Source organism: Trachemys scripta, chromosome 4 (genome assembly GCF_013100865.1).
Source record: "Trachemys scripta elegans isolate TJP31775 chromosome 4, CAS_Tse_1.0, whole genome shotgun sequence".
NCBI lineage: Eukaryota > Metazoa > Chordata > Testudines > Emydidae > Trachemys > Trachemys scripta.
The window spans coordinates 60575122-60600330 of record NC_048301.1 but is presented as its reverse complement, the minus strand read 5'-3'; the positions used below and the strand labels follow the sequence as shown (position 1 = coordinate 60600330).

The 25209-nt window shown below is 43.9% G+C and overlaps 1 protein-coding gene across 2 annotated transcripts in view; it reads left to right on the top strand.

Moving 5' to 3' along the window:
* Positions 1-25209, top strand: part of INO80 (INO80 complex ATPase subunit) — a 119737-nt gene that overhangs the window by 22295 nt on the left and 72233 nt on the right. For both annotated transcript variants that reach the window (XM_034769089.1, XM_034769088.1), the window contains 10 exons: positions 41-108; positions 2774-2935; positions 6688-6808; positions 8104-8318; positions 13006-13059; positions 16528-16731; positions 18268-18463; positions 18662-18729; positions 19074-19283; positions 21326-21406. In XM_034769089.1, coding sequence (XP_034624980.1) covers positions 41-108; positions 2774-2935; positions 6688-6808; positions 8104-8318; positions 13006-13059; positions 16528-16731; positions 18268-18463; positions 18662-18729; positions 19074-19283; positions 21326-21406 — 1379 coding nt within the window. The remainder of the gene's footprint in view (positions 1-40; positions 109-2773; positions 2936-6687; positions 6809-8103; positions 8319-13005; positions 13060-16527; positions 16732-18267; positions 18464-18661; positions 18730-19073; positions 19284-21325; positions 21407-25209) is intronic.

Genomic DNA, 25209 nt, shown 5'->3' with positions numbered 1-25209 from the left:
AAATTCACTTACTTCATCATAAAATGTCCTCTTTAAACAGAGCCAAAGTCAGAAAAAGGGAGTTTGTATAACTTTTCCAAACTGAAGAAAAGCAGAAAGTGGCTGAAGGTAAGAATACTGGAGGTGAAGGGGAGCTGTGATCAATAACTATTGTGGTGTACTCTCTAGGAATGTTCTACCTGGACTGGGGAACAAAAGTGGTTGTGTGGTGGTACTCCCTAGTGTGCTTATGAACACTGAATGCTTTTTAAAAAAAAAAACAAAAAAACTTGAATCTGCTAGTAAACACTGATGAAAGTATGGCACATTCATTTATTAACTTGTGTATTATTAATCATGTTTATTATGGCAATGGCTAAGGGCCAACCAAGAATGGTGGGGCCCTTGTGGTAGGTGCTGTACAAACATGGAGTAGGAGACATTCCGTGCTCTCAAGAGTTTATGTTCTAAATAGACAAGACAGATATGGTGGGTGGAAAGGGAGTGAATAAGCAGAGCGAACAAAGTGATGGCAGCCAATGTCATGTTAGTTCCACTTTTTCTTTTTTTTTTTTTTTTTTTTTTTTTTTGTGAGTTTACTTAAGAGAGAAAAGGGAAATGGAGCGGTGAAGGGGGTAGGGGAAAAGAGAATAAGAGGGGCAGGTGTGGAGTGAAGCCAAGGTGAAGAGACTGCTCCAACCCTCTTCCTTTCCCTTCCAATCAAACAGCCAATCAAATGTAGTGCACTAAACATTCCCTCTGACTATAAGCCTCTCAGTGGTTCAGAAGGAAGGAGATGGCGGTGTGCAGGAAACTCCTTACAAGTCTGGGACCGAGCATCAGGCTGTTTCTCCCTCTGCGTCCATGGGCTGGGGACAGGTGTGTGTGTGTGTGTGTGTGTGTGTGTGTGTGTGTGTGTGTGTATCTGGATCTGGGCTGGGGGAGGGGATGGGGGTTGGGTGTATTGGCTAGGGGTGGCCCTGTAGGTGGGTTCTGGGGGGGAGGGGTTGTGGCTGTCTGCTCCCCCGGGGCTAGGCTATAGCGGGGGATGGGGGCAGAGAAACAGGAACCAAATTGTCCTAGTGGTTTCTTTAACTCTCTACACCGGGGGGAATTTTTGTGTGTCTGTATTATTAGACATATTTGCTGACAGGTATTTTGAAATAAATTGCCGAAATAATTGAACTGGCGTGATTATGTGGTGTTATTTTAACAAATAAAATGTGCAGAGTTTTGCAGAATTTTTAATGTAGAATGCCCCCAGAAGTAGCTCTTGCACTTTCTTGGTCTCTTCTCTTTTGTTCACTGCACCCTCTTCATTAGCTCAATGTAAAATCTGACTACTTTTCAGAAAGCTTTGGTGTTAGTTTCTGTATTATTAAGGGGAAGAACAGCTTTTATTTAGATTAAAAAACCCCAAAAAAACAACAAACCCTACCAAAACAAAATGGTACGTTCTACACTCAGTTCTGTCCTGGGGGAGAGGGCGAGTGAGAGAGTGACCACACATGACAGATGTTAGTCACACTGCTTAATGTGCTACTGGAAGGCTCTCTGATGCTATGGTAATGTATGGTACGAAAACCTATATAGAACAGAATGCAGTCATGGTCTCCTTGGATCAGGGTCTTAGTCTCCTCTATATTCTGAAATAGTGACTGAACTGATGACACTCAGTGAATGATAGTATTTTTAGTTTATTTAAATGAGGTGTGTGTTCAAAAACATGAAAAATATCTACTACCATGTCCAAATTACAATGAGCTGTGGTCAAATAAATGAAATGGACATCTGAGGCCCAATTTATTATTGCTCCAGGTCTGAATGGGAAAGGAGAATGGTGGCTTTATGCTCCTTTATTCTGGAGCTGGTCCCCAGTGAAGGTAAAGTAGTTTTAGGACTTGACATAACTTATACCTCACTGTGTATGGCCTCAAAGGCTCTTCTGGCTTTGTATAAAGAGAGAGAATGTTTTCCTTAGTGTATGGTGCTCGGTCTTTGAGGAATGCTCTCCTGAAAAATTATCATAGTGGCTCAGGCCACAGGTTCATCAAATTTGATATTTTGCTTTTGGTAGTTGCCAGCATCTTCAGAGAGAGGCAGAAATCCCAATAAGGTAATTATGCAGTGCAGTATGTGGTGAGAGGTGGGGTGTGTGTGTGTGTGTGTGTGTGTGTGTGTGTGTGTGTGTGTGTGTGNTGTGTGTGTGTGTGTGTGTGTGTGTGTGTGTGTGTGTGTGTGTGTGTGTGTGTGTGTGTAACATTCCTTTCTCTCCTTCATCATTGCTCCTCTTATGTCCAGAATCATGAGGTTAAATTTCATATAGAATTTTTAGCTTTGTTACAGTGATAAATTTACTGTATTCTTTGTGAATCCAGCTATGGTATTTCTGATCTGTTGTAGCACTAAGATATGCAGGTTAACCTGAACACTTGAAAAAATGCTTGCCATTTACTGCCCCTTCAGTTTAATCAAGTGTCCCTTTGAAATCAAATAATACAGGAAAAGGAATTAGAATCAGTGGTATAACTAAAGAGAATGGTGTAGTAATTGCTGCTTTGGCTGCATATGAGGCATTCCATTTCTTAGGACAGACTAAGAAAAGTATTTGTGTTTTGCATGGAAATGCTTCTTGGTGATTTCAAATAGGAAGCACTGTATGAATGGTAATTACTGCAGTTGGGTCAATTTTGGAGTACTTAATTGGGCAAAAAACTGCTGGAATTCTGCCTAAGTAAAAAATTCACTATGAGGTGTGCTGTTGTTAAACTAGAGATGCTTTCACTCTTGCCAGAGCATCCTCCTGAGTGACGACTCCAGTGACACGGATTCACCAAGTGATGAGGATGGAGAGGAGGAGGAGGAGTTTTCTCTTAGCCGTGAGGAGCTTCATAATATGCTGCGATTGCACAAATATAAGAAACTGCATCAAAGTAAATACAGCAAGGACAAAGAGGTAAAATATCCGTAATGTGACACACTTCTCACAAATTTTTTGACTCTCTGATCCCCCCCCCCTGTTTTTTAAATATAGTGCAATATTTTAATTGATCTTAAACTTGCTTACAGAACTGAGTGTAGTCTCTGGCAGACTAGGAAAACATCCTATTGTGCAGCACCCCAGGACAACCTAAAACTTGATCCAAACAAATGTAATTTAGTTACAGATCAATGGGCAAGCTGCTGACCTTACATTCTAGAATCCCCTATTCTGAAAATCCCCCAACATTTATACAAACACCAGTGCACTGGTGGTATCTCTCCTTACCCCAAACCCATGTCCCTCCTCGCCAGAGCTAACTACTATCCTGAGACTAGAATTTACTCAGCAAGTGTGAGAAGTGAGGTGTTATGGGATACATTTTGGTATAGCTAGCTGCCGCAGTTAAGGTTGAAATGGTATTTTTAAATCGCAGGCAGCAATTCATAGCCCACACACAGCCTCTCTGCAGTGAGAGAATAGTCATGAGCGCTCTACTTTTTCAGCAGAGGTTTCTGTCTCCTCCCCCCCCTCCCCCCCGCTTTCTCCCTGGTTTTATTGACTTTTCATTTTTCTCAGTCTTTTTCCTTTCTTCGCTTTCCTTTTCACATTCCAGACACGTCTTCTCACACACTTACAAATTCCTATAACTTTCCCTCACTAACTGTCCTTCTTTCTCTCCCCCTTTTGGGAGAAGAGGGGATCCTGCTGCTGTCACTGCACTTTTAGATCTCTCCAACTGTTATGGACCCTTCTGATTCCACATTCCATCCTTTCTTACATTAAAGGAATGTTGCCCAAACTGTTTTGCTTTCTATTTGAATTGCAGTAGAAAGTGTGTGGAGGGCGAACACTCCCTGTATTCCACATTACATACTGACAAACCATAGTGCTGGGCCAGAGTCTGAAATGAAAATTGGCACCCTCACTTCAATTTCCTTGTCAATTCCACCAAATGGGTGGAGAAATAGATGATTTTCCCAAGCTTCTCATTGCTTCTGTCCAGTTTTCTATCCTTGTTCATCCAGTACAGTCTTGTCAGTGAGTGGCCTCCTCCCGGCACCCCCTTGTGGCCTCAGGGGAGCCTGGCAAGCAGCCCCTCAGCTCAGTTTCCCCCCCTTCAAGGAGCTTCTTAAATATACTCCACACAGACTTTCATAAGTCTAATGACAGCAGCTGATCTTAGAGTCTGATTTTATTTGCATGAAGTTCTTCTACAGCAGCCTTTAGCTGGGAACAGCCCCTCCCCCCGAGCATCCATCCTTCAGCTTCCTGCTGCCTTTTATAGGAAAATCAGATGATCCCTGCTTAGTAATTAGGGTTAGTTGGCCTCAAGCCTCTAGCCTTTAAGGGGCAAACCACCTTTTTACAAATCACATATTAAATTTTGGGAAGAGGCCCCAATTTAACTCTATATGCATTCATATTCCTGAAAGTGCAGTATAGAACACAATTGTCGTTAGGTCTTTTAAAAAAAAATGGAGGCTGATTACACTAGTTGTTATTTTCAGACTATAGTTCGAGGTACCATTCAGCTGAAACACCCACAATATTCAGTAGCTTGTCCCCAAGGGGGAAGAGAGAATATGCATACAAAAGAGCTTTGTTACAAATTTATTTTTGTGCCGGAAGTCTCACTACTTCTCCAAAAGCTTCCTGGTTAACTGGAGCAGAAGATTAATCTGACAGTATGTTCAGAAGTAAAAAGTCAACTAAACTAGAGAGCAGGACAGAGATTTCCCTGTTGTCTGAAATTTGTATACACCACTTAGTTATTATGGTGACTGGTACTTCAGAAGTGCTGATTTTTGACTATTGAAAATGTTTTGTCAACTCTATATATTTTTTTATTTGACAACCTGAATCTTAGTTAGTTGTACTTGGAGTAATTGCTTTAAACACTCTTTTCCTAGCCTGATCTATGGACACTCTACTTGTGGTGTTGTCTGTAGAGTCATGGAAATGAGATAATTTCTGGATTAGACTATTAAAAACCAGATGCTGTACCCTCTTCATGCTTAAAGGGATGCTGTCCACTTCAATTAAAAAAAAATAATTAAAAATAATTTCAGGTACTACATCTGCCCTATGGTTCCTCAGGCAGCATTTATGGTACAGCAGTTGTGTTTCCCTATTTTTTTGAAAATGTTTTTTTCTAATTGCTGTGTGAAATGCCCACACAAACAACTAAGGACATTGATTGACTAGGTAGGAATGACTTCATACAAAATGCTATCTAATGCACAAAGTATACAAACTGGAAAAATAGAGCTTTTGTTTTTTCCCCCACCTCTCATCTGTCAATTATAGTAATTGTATGATGTTAACAAGTAAACACCTGTCTTCAAGTAGGCTGGAGTCTGTCTCAGAGGAGGGAGGATTTGGCCCCCACCCATTCTTGCAGAGGATTCTGTGTATGTGGTCCCTTCATGCCACTTCAGCATAGGACTCTGTGTTAGGTTCCCGCTATTGCTACCCCAAGAGAGCTATGATGGAGTGGCACCGTTGAAATCTCCACCACACGCACTTAGTCCTCTACTGGGTTAGTGTCCAGAGGAGTGGGGAGCACCCATTTGTAGAAATACCTGCCCTGGCTGCCACCCAAACATGAGAGTGCAGCCTTCCCACTCCCTCCTCTTTTTTTCCTCTAGAGAGATTGAGGATGGGTTGGCCTTAGGTCCTTCCTTCACCCAAGGGAGAAGCAGTAGTGTCTGGTTACTCAGACTGAGTACTAGGAGCAATTGCAATGACTCTCACTAATTCTGGCCAGCTGGGAGCTGCAAAGACAGGGCCTCCACTTTCCCTGGCTGCTGAGAGATGCTGTGGTGGCTATGACTCCCTTACTACCCAGAGTGCACCAAAGGAAGCAGGAGCATCCTGCCCCTTCATTGGTGGCTGGCGGGGAGGGGGCCCTCTCTTTTCTCCATCACACTCAGGACAGGCAGGAAGACCCCCTCTTCCCTTGATGGTAGTGGTGACCCATACCCCTTTCAAGATGTGGCAGTTGTTGTCCCCATCCTCCTCAGCGAGTAGGTTCCTAGTCTGCTCTGGTGATGGGCATGGTGCTGTATATGGCTTTCTCCCTCTGTGGGAGCCTGCCTACAGACTTGACAGAGAACACTGCATTGGCTACACTGGGCATATTTTCACTCTTTACTTTGCAACCATGAAGGTTAGAAACCTTACTTTTTAAAAAAAATGAAAATTGAGATTCCGACTTCATCATGTGACTGCAGGAGGTGGGATTCTATACATGTTCTTATAGTGCCTATGCTTTAATTTAGTGCAGCTTTTTAAGCACCCTATTAGCAACTTGGTGGGAGCCTGATGGCTATGCCTGCTTTGCATAAAATAGAGCAGATTTCAGCTATAAAATGGGAATGTGGCCTATAATAACGATATAGGTCCTAACTTGCAGCTTCTAATTTGAGCCAAGCAAATGGCTATTTGAATTTAGTTGGAGCATTGTATGCTGAGATCTCTAGGCTGTGCAGACAGTTCTTTCATATTACTGTACTAGTGAGGAGGCTGCAATTCACGTTGTAGGGCTTTGGGAACCAAATCTGGCCCAGTGGCTTTACTTTGGGCACCCTATCTTAATCCAGTGCAGTTTTAAATATGGAGGAGTACACATTTTTCAAACTTTTCTTTATGGACAATATTTGAATTCGTTTACCCATCTATATCTGTTAGCGGTTATGTTGCTTAACTGTTTACTTCTGCTTCAGTTGCAGCAATACCAGTACTACAGTGCAGGGCTACTCTCCACACATGATCCCTACTATGAACAACAGCGCCATCTCCTAGGGCCCAAGAAAAAGAAGTTCAAAGATGAAAAAAAATTAAAAGGTGAGGTAACCACCCTGTGTTACTAACTAGAGTTTGTGTGACTAGACTTGTCATATTGTATTTCCACTTACTAATAAACATTAATCTTCAACACCATTGATGGTAGGTAGATCGGCAATATCACATTTTATAGAAAGAACCTAAGACACAGGCTGTGGCTTATCTGCTCCCTCCAGAGAGAGTTGATATAGTTCCTGCCTCCTAGACTTGGTCTCTGACAACTAGACTATGCCTGTCTCTGTCACTCTAGAGCTAATACCCTACAATCTATTTCATTACTCAGTAATGTTTTGGAATCAACAGATATCATTGCATACTGTGGTTCTGGCAAATATAGCAAATGCTTGAAAAGCTCAAGAAGTTCCGCATACCTGGATAGTTCTACTTATAAGTATGATCCTTCTAAACAAGGAATTATGGTGACGGTGACCACAGTCTGGAAAGTGGAGGGATGTGTTAGGAAACTGCTGTCTGAGGTGAATTAAAATAGATCTACTTCTGACAGCTCTCAGCTAGAGTTTCTCAGATGCATGTTTTTCAGGAAATGCAGTTTCCTTTCTTGATTGAGCTGTCAGCAGCTAGAAATCTGGGAGGAAACAGGAAGAGAAGGTTGTGAACCATCAATGCAAAGTGGGTTCTGCCTTGTGCAAGTACTGAAAGTCTGATCTGTGTTCAAGGAGGTTATTTTGGCCTGCCTGCCTGCCTTCCTTCCTTCCCTATCCTCCTGCACATCCCTCTAGCTACATATGTTTTTCTCTCAGAAACTTAGTGTACTTGGCTTTGCAGAATCTCTGCAGCTTACTTGTTAATTATCCAATCCTAGTGTCTGTTAGTTTCCTCTGAACACATAGTATCTGTACTAAATATAACTAGACATCTCTTTCAAATGACCAACAGCTTGGTTTGAGACTTATACTGAATGCTGATCTTGTTCTTTTTAAATGTCTGACTAGAGCTTCACTCAAGGGCAGAAAAACATACCAGCTTCCAAGTATTTTAACTGTACAGGCATGTTTCCCTGGGGAGAGGTGTATCTAGCTCTCATCATCTAGCAATATGATAATTTTCCTGTCTAATGGCTAAGTAATGAAGAGGTAGCTAGTGTTATGAATTGGTGGGCCCAGAATGGGATGAACATAAAACTACTCCTGAACCAGTCCTGTTTTTGTTGGTCCCATTTGTTGTTAGGTATAAAGTGGCTAGGAAAGCAAGGCAAGGGAGGACATACGAGTTGATGTGGAGGATCACAAATGACAGGAAAAGAAACTGATCTTGTGCCCATTGTTCCCATGCAGCCAAGTTGAAAAAGGTGAAAAAAAAGAGGAGAAGGGATGAAGAACTCTCTTCAGAAGAGTCACCAAGACGCCACCATCACCAGACCAAAGTTTTTGCAAAGTTTTCTCATGATGCACCACCACCAGGGTCCAAGAAGAAGCACTTGACCATCGAACAGCTGAATGCCCGCCGACGGAAAGTGTGGCTTAGCATTGTCAAAAAGGAGCTACCAAAGGTGAGGTTGGCCAATGGCATTGAATGGCAGATGCCAAGGCAGAGAAGGTTTGAGGTATCAGGAAGTCAGAATGCACAGGAAAACAGAATGCAGTCTGAGAGCTTTCTATGGATCACCAGATATCACAATAATATTCCATATTCCAACTGTTCCTGTGTTGATGAGTGAGGTGCTCTCCCAATTTCTCTGATTTGTTTTAAATTAAGTTTTCATTAGATTTTAAGTAGGTATACAATTACTGCAAAGAGGAAGGGGTGCATTCCACAGAAACAAGGAAAAGGCTGGCTGTGGGAAAAGAGGAGAATGGAGACAATGGCAGAAGTGTAGGAGAGGAGGGAGGGATCGATGGGTTGTTCAGAAAATGAAGAACATGTGAAGCAAGGCTTCTTTCTGAACTGGTTTAGCTGCTGCTCAACAGTTAAAGAAAAATGAGTCGTCATACAAAAAGCACTCAGTCACACTACCTTTACAATGAAGAAAAAATATTTAAAGTAGTATTCAATAGAACACTGGTTGAAGGGTCTTTTAGAGAACCTTGTACAACTTGTGTTTAAGTGTGCTTGCTTAACAAAACTAACTGGCCAGAGCCAAAAGGAGACTTTTATAGTTAAAAAAAAATTTCAGGGAGTCTTGTTTTGTACTTATACTTCTTTAGTATGTTGTAATAACACACTAATTGATTTAAACTTTGTAGCAGCTGCAACTCAGGTGAGATTGGGGAGATAAAGAGGGACAATTTTAGCCATAATGTGCAGAGGGAACTGTCTCTGCTTCTTCAAGTATGTATCTGAGTGGATCTCACTATGTGCAAGATTGGAGTCTTTTGAATAGCAGTGTCCGTTGGGGCCTTTCATGAGCCATGTGCTTCCTTGTGTTCCATATGAAGGATGAGATGGCTATGACATTCCCTCAGTTCCTTCTTGCTGCCAATAGTAGCAAGACAGAATCTGTTGAGCATCCAACCTGCTAGTTCTTAGCTCCAAGTAAATCTTCAAAAAACTCTTCAGAACTCTTCTGATCCAACTGACTTACGACTGCTATGCACAATATTGACTCATCTTACTGAATACTGATGGTGAGACCCCCTCTGTATAAGCCCTTCCCCCCCCTTTACAGGGCCCCTCAACATGGCGAGTTTGAAACCTGGGGGCTTCAAGCCTTTCCTTCCTGTGATAGACTAATTCTGTTCCAAGACAGGCACAAGGGGTGCCTCTTGTTTGGGAGAATCCCATATACCGAGCATATGCTTGGTGTATCTGTTATTTTCTGTAAGAATGCACAAATCATGGGACGTGTGGTTGAAATTCCATCACTTGGATCCTTCAGATCGTGAAGAGATGGGCATCAGAGTCTTGGTATCAATCAGACAAGCCAGCGTCCTCCAGTACCCCATCTAGGACACATGTGACACTGTCGCTGAGAAGGATGCACTGAGAGAAGACCTGGAACTGGCATAGGCACTGAAGGAGATTCCACTGGCATTACAGATACCTCTGGTACTGAAGTCCAGCACTTAAACAGACTGCTCCAGACACAAGGGCAGAGATCCTAGCTTGGAAGTCAGTGACTCTGCACAAAGACAGACCACTAAAACCTCAGGAGAGAGAACCACCAAGCTCTATTTGGCATTGAGGCACCACTCCAGTTTTGGCAGTGCACTTTTCAGTGTCAAAACCTACAGCTGAACCAGGGTTGTCTAAAGTACATTGGAAGAACTAGGACCGTCCGAGGCATCTACCAGTACCGGTGCAGAGCCTGGTATCTTGGCGCTATATATCTTGGTGTCACCCCTAAATGATACTTACTCCACCTCTTCATCACTGGGGCATATGTTCTCATCTCAGCTGAGCAGAGGACCTTCTCCTCTGAGATCCTCATGACATTATTGAACGACTAGCTGGCTCTCCCTACCGGGCTCAGCTGCCGTCTTGTCAGGAGTGGCATTGGATTGCTCAATACCAGATAAGACAGCCATACCCATACAGTATTCCATTGTGGCCCTATTGGGCTTACTGAGGACTACTTTCATATGCCTCTTAAAGCAGATTTCCAGCCCTTTTGAGGAAAAGGAAAAGATTGCTCTACCCCGTAGTTTCCCTGGCCAGACCACTGGTGACACATGGGAAGAACTAGGAAGAACCAGATCTGGGGGCAGAGGAACACCAGTGTCCTGTCTCACCACCTAAGGACCTCTCAATTTCATCATGCAATGAAGCAGCGTCTTTGGCATGGATACTGGCACCCAGATGACTTCAGTTCATTCCAGAGCTGCTCAGGAGAATCACAGAGATTCTGGAAATATAGGCACCTGTCATATCAGAGAAATCTCCTAAATTGTTTGATATTTTGACACCGTCCGGTCCAGCCAGGATCACATTCCCCATAAATGAAGGGCTGCATGACCCTTACGGCCCTGTGGCAAACATCAGCCATGATAACAGCTACTGTAAAGTGAAAGTGAAGCAGTACCAGGTCCCTCAAAAAGGGTTTGTGTAATTTACGCCCATCCTACCCCTGGCTGCTTAATAGTCTTGATGATAAAGGAAAAATCAAAATTGAACAAGAGTACCCCCAAAGGCAAGGACCAAAAAAGGCTTAATCTATTTGAGAGGAAATCTTCCAGTTGCAGGGAGGCAGAGGAGTAAGTGGCAAATTGCCAGGCCCTCCTGGCCAAATATGAGTCTTTTTTGATGTGGAATAGAGTAATACCCTTTCTGTCTAAGATCCTGTCTGACAACAGGGAAGAGCTCAGAGGAATAATCAAGGAGGGCCAATTGGTGGCAAAGACCATTCTCCAGATTGTAGTGGACGCTCTGACACCATGGCAGATCTATGGCCACAGTGGTGACAATGCACAGAGCATTGTGTCTGCAGGGGGCAGAGATCCCTAAGGAAGTTCAACCCATGATTGAGAACCTGCCTTTTGAAGGCATGGAATTATTTAACGAGTGAATGGACAGTGCTGTATGCTCATTAAGACTTTAAAGCCATCTTGCTCTCCCCAGGGATTTACACCCTAGCATCAGACTGCAGAGTGTACTGCCCTCAACCCCAGTTGAAGCAAAAGGTCTTACCATTCCAGACAGCCTGAGTATCTTGCCAGAAAAGCATAGTCCTGCAGGGATCGTCAGTCTTCCTTTTCCTTGGCAAGGAACCCCTCTCATAACATGCATCAACAAATTTGACAAGACTTTTGAGAGCTCATCAGATCCAGTCCCAAGATCATAACTTTCAGAAGCCATCTAACTTGATTCATGCCGTAACATCAGACAGACAGATACTAGAGATCATCACCCATGGCTACCCCATCCAGTTCCATTCTTTGTTCCTTTCCCATTCCTCTTTAGGGACCCTTGTTACAAGCGGAAGTGGTTTTGTTACTTCATCTAGGAGCCATAGAGGAGGTACCCACCAGTTTTCTGGGGAAGAGGCTTCTTTTTCTGGTATATCTTATCCTGAAGAAGAAAGTGGGGGAAGGGGACGAACTTCAGTCTATCCTAGACCTAGAAGACTCAGATACATATGCTATCTCGGGCTCAGGATGGTAACTTTTTGCCTCCATCATTCCATCTCTTCAAGCTCAGGACTGGTACATGGCTCTCAGCTTGCATACATCTGTATAGCTGTCCATCTGGCCCACAGGAAGTACCAAATATTCACAGTAGAGTCCAACCATTACCAGTACAGGGTGCAGCCCTTTGGACTCTCCAGCACTGAGAATTTTCACAGAATGCTTGGCAGGGGTGGCAGCATGTTTAAGGAGAAAGAGTATTCATGTCTTCTCATACTTGGACGGCTGGCTGATCAGAGGCAAGTCACAGCAGGAGACTGTAACAGTCTAGAGTATGACCTTTCCCTGTTTTCCCAGCTAGGTTACCTTGTGAACTGCAAGAAATCTTTTCTTACACCATCACAGATGATAGAATTCATAGGAGCTTTGATCAACTCTCGGTCAGCAAGAGCTTATCTCCCAGAAGACAGGTTTTGGTCTCTCCAGTCAATGACAAACAACCTAAAATCAAATCCAACAATGTCCGCATATGCATATCTTGAGCTGCTAGGCCACATATTGGCATGTGATGTTACTAGACGTAACCGTCTGTCCTTGCAAATGTGGAAGAGTTCAGTGTACTTGCTATCCAATATCATATGAACGAGAGTCACTGTTCTGCCTCAAGTTGAGCAAGAATGCAGCTGGTGTCTGGACCCAAAGAATGTATCAAAAGAGATACCATTCTCTGCCCTCTCCCCAACAATGACACTTATCACACATGCCTCAGGGACAGGTTGGGGTGCCCAACTGAATCATCTGCAGAGGCAAAGGACCTAGTCCCAGGATGCCTGAAACTATACATGAAATAGTAAGCAGGGAGTCTATTGTGAAAAGAGGGTTAGTGGGACATCTAAATTGCACTGCTTTTTAAGTTTGTTTTACATAATTCCTTTAACTGTTGTAATACATGTGTATGCCCCCAGTTGCTAGGATGAAAGCCATTCTAATACTTCAGAGGAAGGCAGAAATCCCCATAATGCTTATGATTATATCATTGAAGACTGTATTGTAATGCAGTTATAGTGCTTTAAGTTTGTGCATGTATGGGTGTTTAAAAACGAATAATTACCTATAAAACATTATCAAACCATAATCCCATAATTAAAGGGTATATGAAATTTTGTCTTGTTTTAGGCATACAAGCAAAAAGCTTCAGCACGCAATCTTTTCCTAACCAATAGCAAAAAGGTAAGGGTGGTCAAGCTTTATGTTTGCATATTATATCTTGTGCAAAAAAAATTTGCATGTTGCTGTTGTTTCTTCTTAATTCATTGGTGTATCTTTAAGCCATTGCTAATATAGCAATTGTGGTAGCACATAATTTGTTGTTTTCATTACAGATCCTCTCACACACTCTCCAGTTTTTAACTTATCCATTTATAAGTAGGAATATGACTATTTGCTATTGGTGATTTCAGTCCAGCTCTTTGAGCTTGATCCAAGGGTCACTGAAGTAAATTGAAAGCCTCCCATTGACTTTTGATGGGCGTTTGATCAGGACCCTGGTGAGCCGATGTTCACATCACCAACAATTACAGGTAGTCTCTCCAGATGGGAATTGGATCCCTTTGGCAGGGCCGTGTTGGGAACACTTGCACAGCCATTGTCAATTCTACATCCATCCTTTAGATAGAGATCTTAACACTCCAGGTCTGTTTGTGTGGTATGTTTCATAAGCAATAGATGCACTTTAAAAAAACAACAACATGGATTTTTGGAGATTTGGATCTGTTTTATTTTTGGTGGTAAGAGCTACTTTTAGTTCGCTGTTCTTTGATGCAATAAAATTACTCCATTATAGATCACTTTGACTTTTTTTACTATGTGATCCTGCACATAGTTATCCACATGCTTAACTTTACTACTGTGAGTAATCCCATTGAAATTGATGGGGCTACTCATGGTAGTAAAGTTAAACATGTGCATAAATGTGTGTAGAGCCTAACAGTTGAGCAAATTGCTGAATAAGTGATTCCAAAATGAATTTATTAATAATATTCTTAAATCTTTTGTCTCAGCAGATGAGAAGTGCCCCTGTTTGTACTACGGAAAGTTATTTTTAAAGAGCATTTGATAATGGCTTTCTCAGCATGTGCAGTAAAATTTTTCTCTGAGATTGTGAGGTGCACATCTAAGGGCTTGTCTACAAAAAACACCTCCCTGAACGCAGCAAGTTGCAGCGTTGTAAAGCGCCAATGTAAACAGTGCCCCAGCGCTGGGAGCTATGCCCCTTGCTGAGCTGTGCCACGACCACACAAGGCACATTAAAGCGCTGCCGTGGCAGCGCTTTAGCGTTGCCCGTGTAGACTAGCCCTAAGGAAGTGCATAGCTAACTTAATTAGCGAGTGAGAAGTGTAGTGAAATATATTGCTGTGAATCAGTAGGTTCAACTTGAGATGGGGGAAGGACTCCCACTGACTTTATAAAGTGTGAATAGATTGAGGGAGGGTTTTCTGTGTACATTTATAAAATATGCAAGAGAGGTGGTATCTCCTATGCATTTTAGGAGCTTTACAACAGACAGGTTCTTTCCAGCATGCTTACTTAAGTACAGGGGTCAGGGTGTTCTGATGGTATGTGGACAAGTAGTTAGAGATTACAATATTTACAGCAGCTGTTGTCTACCTTTTGCAAGCTGCAGAGCTGCAAAGCTCTGGAGAGTGAAGCTGTGCTCTGTTTTCTTCAAAACACACAGCCATACTGTAGGCGTGCGGGACTCACCCCTGCGGCGCCTCCTGCTGGTTGTCTCGGGAATTAGCTCTCCAGCCATTGGCACGCCCTCTGCAGGCCTGTGTCCCGCTACCGCTTGGCCCCCGTGTCCCTCCCAGACCCGGTGACCCGTTATCTGGGGGGCTGTCCCCTGGCAGTAACCCCTCACTCTCAGGGTCTCCCCCTCCCAGGGGAACCCCCACCCACTATCCCCACTTGGCCTCAGTCTTGGCTACTGCCAGTCCTCATCAAGCCCCCGTTCACTGGGGCGGACTGCAGTGTAAGTCACTTATCATAGGCAAAAGGGTTCAGACCTGCTGCCTCTGGCTGCCCCCTGCAACCCAGCACCTAATAGGCCTTACCAGGCCTGCAGCCTGGGGCTTTCCTAGGCCGGAGCTCCCCGACTCCTTTGGCCTCTCCCCAGCCCTGCTCCACTCCAGATACCTGGTTAAGCTCCCTGCAGCCAGGCCCTTCTCTCTCTAAAGGCAGAGAGAGACTGTCTGCTTGAGCTCCTGGCTCAAGCCTTTATAGGGCCAGCTGGGCCCTGATTGGGGCGTGGCCCCAGCTGAGCCTGCTTCCTCCCAATCAGCCCAGGCATCTTGCCCTTCGACAGCCCTCCTCCAGGGCTGTTTTAAACCCCTCAGGGCAGGAGTGGGTAACCACCCCACTACACATACCCACACACCAATTAATAGAAATTAAGGCTTCAGGACTAAGCTCTCAAAAGTCAGGAAATGCCAAGGTAAGGTTGCACATGCATCCTTAACTCTGCCCCTTGTGTGTGTGTGTGTGTGTATGAATATAATATGCACTAAAATACAGCATTTAATTACCTGTTTGTTCACATAATTCTCAAATAATGCAGTATAACAACATGTACTTTTTCTGTAACCTTAGATACACAGTATTAAGAAGCTACATGTGTCATTTTGTGATACTAGATAGACACTCCATGAAAGACTTTATATGATAAATACATAGTAAGCATTATTTACAGAACACACTTCAGACTTAGGATACTACATAGAATAATTGTGTAAAATATCTGCTATGTGTAGGCCCACCTACATGTGTAGCTAAATTGGCTTTATAGTTGACTGCCTTATCCCTTGACTTGAACCTAAGGAAGACTTCGCTGCTGGTTGAAAAGAAAATATCTCCTACATGTTATTAAAATATATATATTAGGGGAAAAAAAACCTTATCACAATGTCTAAGCCAGCAGAGATTTACTGGACCATGATGACAAAGAAGTTAGCATAATAAAATGAAAAAATATAATATGCTACACCTTTATCTAAGGATGTAGGAATAATTGTATGATAATATACTGTATAATTTAGGAATAGTATGTGATCATGTAATTAAAGACTATATCATAATGCATATGTAAAGCAGGTGTAGGCATGGACAGCAGCGGAGTTAAAAAGCCAATGGCCACTTTACACTAACACATTATTGCTATCATTGGTGCAGCCTCACTCTTGGAAACAGTGAGAGATGTTACGGGGTAAAGTCTGGTGTGGGCAAGGTCCATGTAACTTGCCCACAGTTATGCAAGAAGTGCGTGGCAGAGCTATTGTTCAAAATCAGATCTCCTGAGTCCCATTCCAGTGCCTTAACCAGAAGACACCATCCCCTTTGAGTGCTTTTAACTATGCAATTTTGACGTTTATAATGTTGGGTTTTGTAAGGAATGTTTTGTTTGATAATATGTCTGTGGAGCCTTATGGAGCTCTTTTCTTCTCTTGTAAACTCCCCCCCCCCCCCCCCCCCCCCCCAAAAAAAAAAAAAAAGCTTTATAAATAAGCACAGCATCAAAGGTTTTTGGAGGGTCAGCCTTGGTTGTAGGAATTTGCAACCTCGCAACACCTAAATGTTGCCTTTTGGTGATGGTGATTTTAAATCTTTTTTTCTCTGTCCCTGAACCCTCCCTCTTCACCCCAGCTGGCCCATCAGTGCATGAGGGAGGTGCGGCGAGCTGCTATCCAGGCCCAGAAGAACTGCAAGGAGACTCTACCACGGGCACGTCGCCTCACCAAGGAAATGCTTCTCTACTGGAAGAAGTATGAGAAGGTGGAAAAAGAGCACCGCAAACGAGCTGAGAAAGAGGCTTTGGAGCAGCGCAAGCTGGATGAGGAGATGAGAGAGGTAGGGCCAAAATATAGACTCCTGAAAATTAATCTGGCAAGAGCTAGAGCATGGAGCTGAAGAGACATGAACAAGCACAATAGTCCAGGTCTTTAAACCTGGACAATCAAATTCACCAACAGTTCTTCCTTTCAATGATCTTCCAGAAATTTTCTTCCACTCTATTTTAAAAGGATTTACTAGAATCCTCTGACAAATTAGCTATAGCCAGAACCTTCAAACTGCAAGAATTACAGCTACAGACCATAATGTTGGTTAAAGAGGGTGTGACTAGTGAGATGTAGTGTGTCTGACTTGCACATAGTGCTCAGTGCTCTCTATTTCTAGAGGATGATCTTTTAGTGATTGTAACTCTAAGTTCTTCCTCAAGTTCAGAAATCAGGCTATTTTTCAATTCACTGGTGTGTTAGGTTTATTTTATCTTAAGTTATGTATAGAGCATAATAAAACATATGGAATTTATCTTCAGAACACATAAGAGCAATCGAGGACCCAATTGATAATTGTCCTGTGGTCCCTTTGTCTTTGTGATGCCATTGCAAAGGGTTCACAAAGCAATCACATGGCCCTCTCAGGGAGTACCCCAGGAGCATTTTGAGGATGAATTCAGGCAAAATTAGCTATTTTACAGGAGTTTTGTGAGGATTTATGTTCTCCTCATCCTTACTTGCAGGTGAAGGAACCTGGGACAGAGAAATAAATCAGTCTGCCCTAAATTACAAAGGAAGTCAGTGACAGAGCTAGAATTAGAACTCTGGAGTTCCTGATTCCCAGTCATGTGTTCAGATCAAATCATGTCTTTATTTATAGTGTATTCTGCATCCATCCCATCTCCCAAGCATTTTGTGAAGCCTTTCTGCTGTTTTGTATTAATACACTAGCTTTACCATAGCAGTTGTATAGCCAGATCTAAAAAATTGAATTTATACAACAGAATCTTGTTGAACACTAAACATTCTGCCTCATTCCTAACTTCTCTCTCTGGTGCTGTTTTACCTGAAGGTGCATTTTGTTTGTTAGCTCCATCATTATTCTCTTGTGTGAGTGAATGGTAAGACAATTACCACAGAGTTAATTAGTGTGACTTAAACATGTATGTTGGATATGCAGTTTTTTTTTAGTTGGATATGCAGTTTTTTTTTAGTTGGATATGCAGTTTTTCAGCCACCTGGACACTCCTACCTAATTTTTACATTGCAAAGAAAATTGCTATGCTGCTTTTCCCCAGGTCTTGGTGTTCCTGGTTATGGCTTACTGTGCTATGAGAAACTCTGAGCTCATAACCGCTGTACATTTCAGTGTAGGTATTTGTATGATGAGTGTTAGTGTGCAACCAGTATTCCAGCACTCTGATACCATGGTGATGAGTGCAGTATAAAAATTTAGATTGTTTATATGTAACAGGGTTAAAAAAGGTTGCAATGTATAACTTGCTTGCATGTCTTTGTCTTTTTCTCTTCTTTAAACATTAAACCTAATTTCATTTCCCCCCACCCTCCTTTTTTTTTTTTTATTTTGTAAATTGCTTTGTCTCAGGCTAAGAGACAGCAGCGAAAACTTAATTTCCTGATCACCCAGACTGAGTTATATGCCCATTTCATGAGTCGCAAACGAGATATTGGACATGATGGAATACAGGAAGAAATCCTGCGCAAGCTGGAAGACAGCTCTACCCAAAGGCAGATTGATATTGGTGGAGGGGTCGTGGTCAACATTACACAGGAGGATTATGGTAAGGCTAAAAACAAAATTCCAGCAGGCCATAGGAACCATTGGAGATGATGGTTACTATATACTAGGGGCTTCTGTGCTTGGAATATTATGTGAAGAAGCCCTTCTGTAAATCATTGGAATTTATCCATGTCTTAATTTGAGGTGGTACTGTAATGTGGTTAACAGGTATGTTTTAATGTGGTGATATTCTTTTCAGATAGTAACTACTACAAGGCCCAGGCTCTGAAGAACGCAGAAGATGCTTACCAGATTCACCAGGCCCGGGTGTGTATTGCTTGGGTGCTTGAGGTGGAAGGGGAAGTGGAGTAAATTGAAGAGGCACTAGAATAGAATAGTGATCTTCTTTTAAGTCACCTATTTTAATGATGGATTCTAAGCTTCTTTTAATTTGATTGTTGCCCTGTTCGTTTGTAAACATCTGGGAAACTGGAGGGCAGAGGATTGGATGAAAATAAATTTGTATAATCAAGCTACAGGGACAGCCATGTTATCCATTGCTTTGAAGGGGACCATGTGTGTTAGCATGTGAAGGATGAGAGACCATTTCCCAATGAATTTCTTGTATTAGCTTGCATCCTATATCTTACCCAAATTTTCCCCTTGTTTAGACTAGGTCATTTGATGAAGATGCAAAGGAGAGTCGGGCAGCTGCTCTACGGGCTGCTAACAAGTCTGGCACTGGCTTCGGAGAGAGCTACAGCCTAGCAAACCCATCTATTCGGGCTGGAGAGGACATTCCACAGCCTACCATTTTCAATGGTAAACTGAAGGGGTACCAGTTGAAAGGCATGAATTGGCTGGCCAACCTGTATGAGCAGGTATGCTAGTGCTTTTTGCAGCCATTTACACTTCCAGGGACAAATTCAATCCTGGTATAATTTCATGGTAGCCAATGCAGTTACACTAGGAGTACATTTGGCCCCTGGTCTCTATTCCTGAATAAAAGATCTTTTATGAGGTGTAGAAACTCTTCAGTCCTCGTCCCTCGTATATATATACTGCCTATCTTTCTACAGAAGTGAAAAGAATATTGTGTAGTCCACCAAACAAGTATCCCTGACTTCTCTAAGAACTAATAAGATAAAATTGCATGTGGTATTGGCCTCTAGATTTTTTCATTTGCATATTTATGCACACTCACCAAAACTAGACTGAACAATGGACATATGCAATGCACATTGTCATTCTTTATTTAATGCCTAGGTCAGTCTGTAAACTGGAGACAGTCTTGCATTTGAACACAAACATGCTTTAAATTAGATTGCAAATTGCAAGCATGTTGAGGAAAAAAATCAGGTCGGGAAATGGCTGAAGAGGTGGAAGGGGGGAGAGGTTATCAATTCATAGAATCACTGGGGGAAGATGATGTAGGAGGTTTCATATTGATTATAAATTAGGGTTACCATATTTCCACAATCAAAAAGAGGACAATGGGGGGGGGGAGCCTCACTCTAGCTCCGCCCCCGCCCCATCCACTCCCTCCCACTTCCCACCCCCTGACTGCCCCCCTCAGAACCCCAACCCCCCCTGCTTCTTGTCCCCTGACTGCCCCCTGCCGAGAACCCCCCACCCTAACTGCCCTCCCAGAACCCTACCTGTCCCCTGACTGCCCTGACCCTTATCCACTCGCATGGGTGGGGTTGTAGAAATTTTGGTGATGCCCAGAACCCCCCCATCACCTGCCTAAGGCTCTGGGAGGGGGGTTGGGTGGGGGGAGGAGGTCTGGGGTGCAGGTCCTGGGCTGGGGATTAGGGTGCAGGAGGGATGCAGGGTGTAGGTTCTGGGATAGAGTTTGGGTGCTGGGTGCAGGCTCTGGGTTGGGGCAGGGGGTGGGTGTGCAGGAGGGGGTGAGGGGTGCAGGCTCTGGGATGAAGTTTGGAGGTGGGAGGCAGTGCAAAGGGAGGGGGTGCAGGCTTTGGGAGGGAGTTTGAGGGCAGGAGGGTGTGTGTGGGAAGGGGGGAGGGGGTTTGGGAGGGGGTTTGGGAGGGAGTTTGGGGATAGGAGAGGATGCAGGGGTGAGGGCTGTGGGTCTGAGGATGAGGGGTTCATGATGCAGGAGGGGGCTCAGGGATGGAGCAGAGGATTAGGGTGTGGGGGGATGAGGGCTCTGGCTGGGGATGAGGGGTTCATGATGCAGGAGGGGGCTCAGGGATGGAGTAGAGGATTAGGGTGTCGGGGGATGAGGGCTGGGGCTGAGGGGTTTGGGGCGTTGGAGAGGCTCAGGGCTAGGGTGGAAGGGCAGGGTAAGGGCAGCCTGTCTTCCCATTAGTGGATGGGGGCACTAGGACCCGGGGGCAGCAGACAGCAGTTGCTGCTGGCTCTGGCAGTACAAGCAGACAAGGGGGGGGGGGATGCATGGAGGCGGGGGTGGCAGGTGGAGGCCAGGGACCCATCCAACACTCCCCCGCTCCCTGACTGCCCCCCACTTCCCTGACTCCCCTTACCATTCTGGCTCCACGTGTTTGCAAAACACGCTGCCTGGTGGGTCGGTTTGTGTGTTACACAGGGCTGCAGACAGAGGGAGGGGGGACCAGGGGAGGGCTCTGGCTGCTGTAGGCCAATGGGAGTGGGTCAATTGGCTCAGCCGCCCAATCAGCAGCCGCACTCTGCATGGAAGGGAGGGAGGGAGGCGAGGGAGAAAAACCCCCCGGACATTTTAACCTTGTTACCAATTCCTCCCGGACGGCTATTTAGAGACGCAAAAGCCGGACATGTCCGGGGAAATACGGACGGATGGTAACCCTATTATAAATAGGACTGCCTGACCTCACTTTGGTCACTTCGGTGGCATGTGTTCTGATAGCCCTACATGTGTTATGGAAAAGTGAGGTAGAGGTATTCACATGTGGGTTTTTTGCAGGGCATCAATGGAATTCTTGCAGATGAAATGGGCCTGGGTAAAACAGTCCAGAGTATTGCTCTGCTAGCACATCTGGCTGAGGTAAGTGGATTCTTTGTGACCCATGTACCTGATGGAAGACATACTTAATGGGATTGAACTGGGTTCTAGTTGATTAATTGAATGCCTTAAAGAAAATGCTGCATCAGGCATCCATCTTAAGTGTGCATATCCTTCTAAAGATGCAACTTTAAAAAGAGAATATGTATACTGAATTGCACGCACTTGGCATCCAGAGAGCAACTCCCTTTGATTGAAGCTGAAGTCTTTTATAAGAAGAAAGGATAAAGACCCAGGGAGAGAACATGATGCAGTTTTGTCTGTCCATTGATTTTTAAGACATGAACACATCAGTAGGAGGGCAACTTGAGTTCTGCTTTTTGAGTCAGTAAGCAAGAATTCCTACTTCCCACTGTTCTTTGCAGTAAAGAGCATAGTAAATCTGTCTTCTGTGCTTCTCTCTTTACATGAGAGGTGCACCCAAACTAGCCTGCACCTTTATGTATGTGCATAGAATTGCACTGCATGCTAGATTGTCATATATACATACATACACAGAGAACATGAAAAATGGGTGTTGCCATACCAACTCTAATGAGACTAATCAATTAAGGTGGGTTGTTATCAGCAGGAGGAAAAAAATTTTTTTGTAGTGATAATCAGGACAGCCTATTTCAAACAGTTGACAAGAAGATGTGAGTAACAGGAGTTCTGGGTATTCTTCAGGCTCTGTCAATCTGTTTCTTCACTTCAGCAGGTGGGTATTGTAGTTTTAAGAACTCTTGTCTAAACTACTACATGCCACAAGGGGCCACAACAGTTGTTCCCTTAACTCACCCAACAATATTGTTAATCTATCCAACTATACTCTTAGCCTGGAATCCTACTTTCGACATCTCCAACTCAAGGAATATTTCCAACACACCTCTGAACAGCACACTAATCCACAGAAACCTTCCTACCAACACTACAAAAAGGAGGATTCTGCGTTGATTCCTCCTGAAGGTCAAAACAACAGACTGGACTTCTATAGAGTGCTTCCTCCGATGTGCATGGGCTGAAATTGTGGAAAAGCAGCATCATAACCTCAGCCATGCAGAACACAACGCCATTCACAGCCTCAGGAGCAACTCTGACATCATAATCAAAAAGGCTGACAAAGGAGGTGCTGTCGTCATCATGAATAGGTTGGAATATGAACGAGAGGCTGCTAGGCAGCTCTCTAACACCGCATTCTATAGGCCATTACCCTCTGATCCCACTGAGGCTTACCAAAAGAAACTACACCATTTGCTCAAGAAACTCCCTGAAAAAGCACAGGAACAAATCTGCATAGACACACCCTTAGACCTCTGACCAGGGGTATTCTATCTGCTACCCAAGATCCATAAACCTGGAAATCCTGGATGCCCCTCATCTCAGGTATTGGCACCCTGACAGCAGAATTGCCTGGCTATGTAGACTCTCTCAAAAGGCCCTACGCTACCAGCATTCCTAGCTATCTTCGAGACACCACTGACTTCCTGAGGAAACTACAATCCATTGGTGATCTTCCAGAAAACACCATCCTGGCCACTATGGATGTAGAAGCCCTCCACACCAACATTCCACACAAAGATGGACTACAAGCCATTAGGAACAGTATCCTGGATAATGTCACGGCAAACCTGGTGGCTGAACTTGTGACTTTGTCCTCACCGACAACTATTTCACATTTGGGGACAATGTATACCTTCAAGTAGCGGCACTGCTATGGGTATCCGCATGGCCCCACAGTATGCCAACATTTTTGTGGCTGACTTAGAAAAACGCTCCCTCAGCTCTCGTCCCCCAATGCCCCTATTCTACTTGCACTACGTTGATGACATCATCATCTGACCCATGGAAAAGAAGCCCTTGAGGAATTCCACCATGATTTCAACAATTTCCATCTCCCCATCAACCTCAGCCTGGACCAGTCCACACAAGAGATCCACTTTGTGTACACTACCGTGCTAATAAGTGATGGTCACATAACCACCACCCTATACCGGAAACCTACTGACTGCTATACTTACCTACATGCCTCCAGCTTTCATCCAGACCACATCACACAATCCATTGTCTACAGCCAAGCTCTAAGATACAACCGCATTTGCTCCAATCCCTCAGACAGAGACAAACACCTACACTATCTCTATCAAGCATTCTTAAAACTACAATACCCACCTGGGGAAGTGAGGAAACAGATTGACAGAGCGAGACGGGTACCCAGAAATCACCTACTCCAGGACAGGCCCAACAAAGAAAGTAACAGAACTCCATTAGCCGTCACCTTCAGCCCCCAACTAAAACCTCTCCAGCGCATCATCAAGGATCTACAACCTATCCTGAAGGATGATCCCTCACTCTCACAGACCTTGGGAGACAGGCCAGTCCTTGCCTACAGACCAGCCCCCCACCCTGAAGCAAATACTCACCAGCAACAAAAACACCAACTCAGGAACCAAACCCTGCTACAAACCCTGTTGCCAACTCTGTCCACATATCTATTCAAGGGATGCCATCATAGGACCTAATCACATCAGCCCCACCATCAGAGGCTCGTTCACCTGCACATCTACCAATATGATATATGCCATCATGTGCCAGCAATGGCCCTCTGCCATGTATATAGGTCAAACCAGACAGTCTCTATGCAAAAGAATAAATGGACACAAATCAGACATAAAGAATTATAACATTTAAAAACCAGTCGGAGAACACTTCAGTCTCCCTGGTCACTCAATTACAGACCTAAAAGTCGCAATTCTCCAACAAAAAAACTTCAGAAATAGACTCCAGCGAGAAACTGCAGAATTGGAATTAATTTGTAAACTGGACACCATTAAATTAGGCTTGAATAAAGACTGGGAGTGGATGGGTCATTATACAAAGTAAAAACTATTTCCCCATGCTAATTTTCCCCCTACTGTTAGTCACACCTTCTTGTCAACTGTTTGAAATGGGCCATCCTGATTATCACTACAAAAGTTTTTTTTTTCTTCTGCTGATAATAGCCCACCTTAATTGATTAGTCTCGTTAGAGTCGGTATGGCAACACCCATTTTTTCATGTTCTCTGTGTATATATATCTTCCTACTGTATTTTCCACTGCATTCATCCAGTGAAGTGGGTTTTAGCCACGAAAGCTTATGCCCAAATAAATTTTAATCTTTAAGGTATCACAAGTACTCCTTGTTCTTTTTGCTGATACAGACTAACACTGCTACCACTCTGAAACCTGTACTATATAGGGAGCAGTATGTAGCTGTACTGCCCTAGGAGGAGAGCAAGAACAGAATTGTGACCGAGTGGCAGTTTGGTCCTTGTTTTCCCACTTTGACCATGAAGGAAGTAAGATGCACCATCCTTCTTCCTGGTGCAGATTAGTTCCCCTTCCATGCCAGTTTTGCTGCATTGGTGGCCAGCATGTTGGAAGTGCATATGGAGCCAAAGCTTCATCCCCTTCCTGCCCACCTGTGTGGAAAGGAAACTAACTCCCCTGAGAGGCTGCTCTCCCCATTGTGTTGTGAGTTGTGATTCTGGAAGCCTACACTGTAGGCCAGCTCATGATTGGACCCTGTGTCAGTAGGCCTAGAATTCCTTGTTCACCAGCGTGAATGTGCTGCTCTGTGAGGAAGCTAAGGTTTCCACGCCACCTTAGATCTTTTGCTTGCCAAAGTGGCAGAGGCATTGAGCCCTGGGTAAGTGTCAGTAGCAGTGAGCAAATAGCAATTTGCAGGAAGTGAGAAACAGGTCACGGTTTGAATTTAGTATTCACACATCCAGTGGGTGTTTGCAGAGCAATATTGTGGATTTGAAAG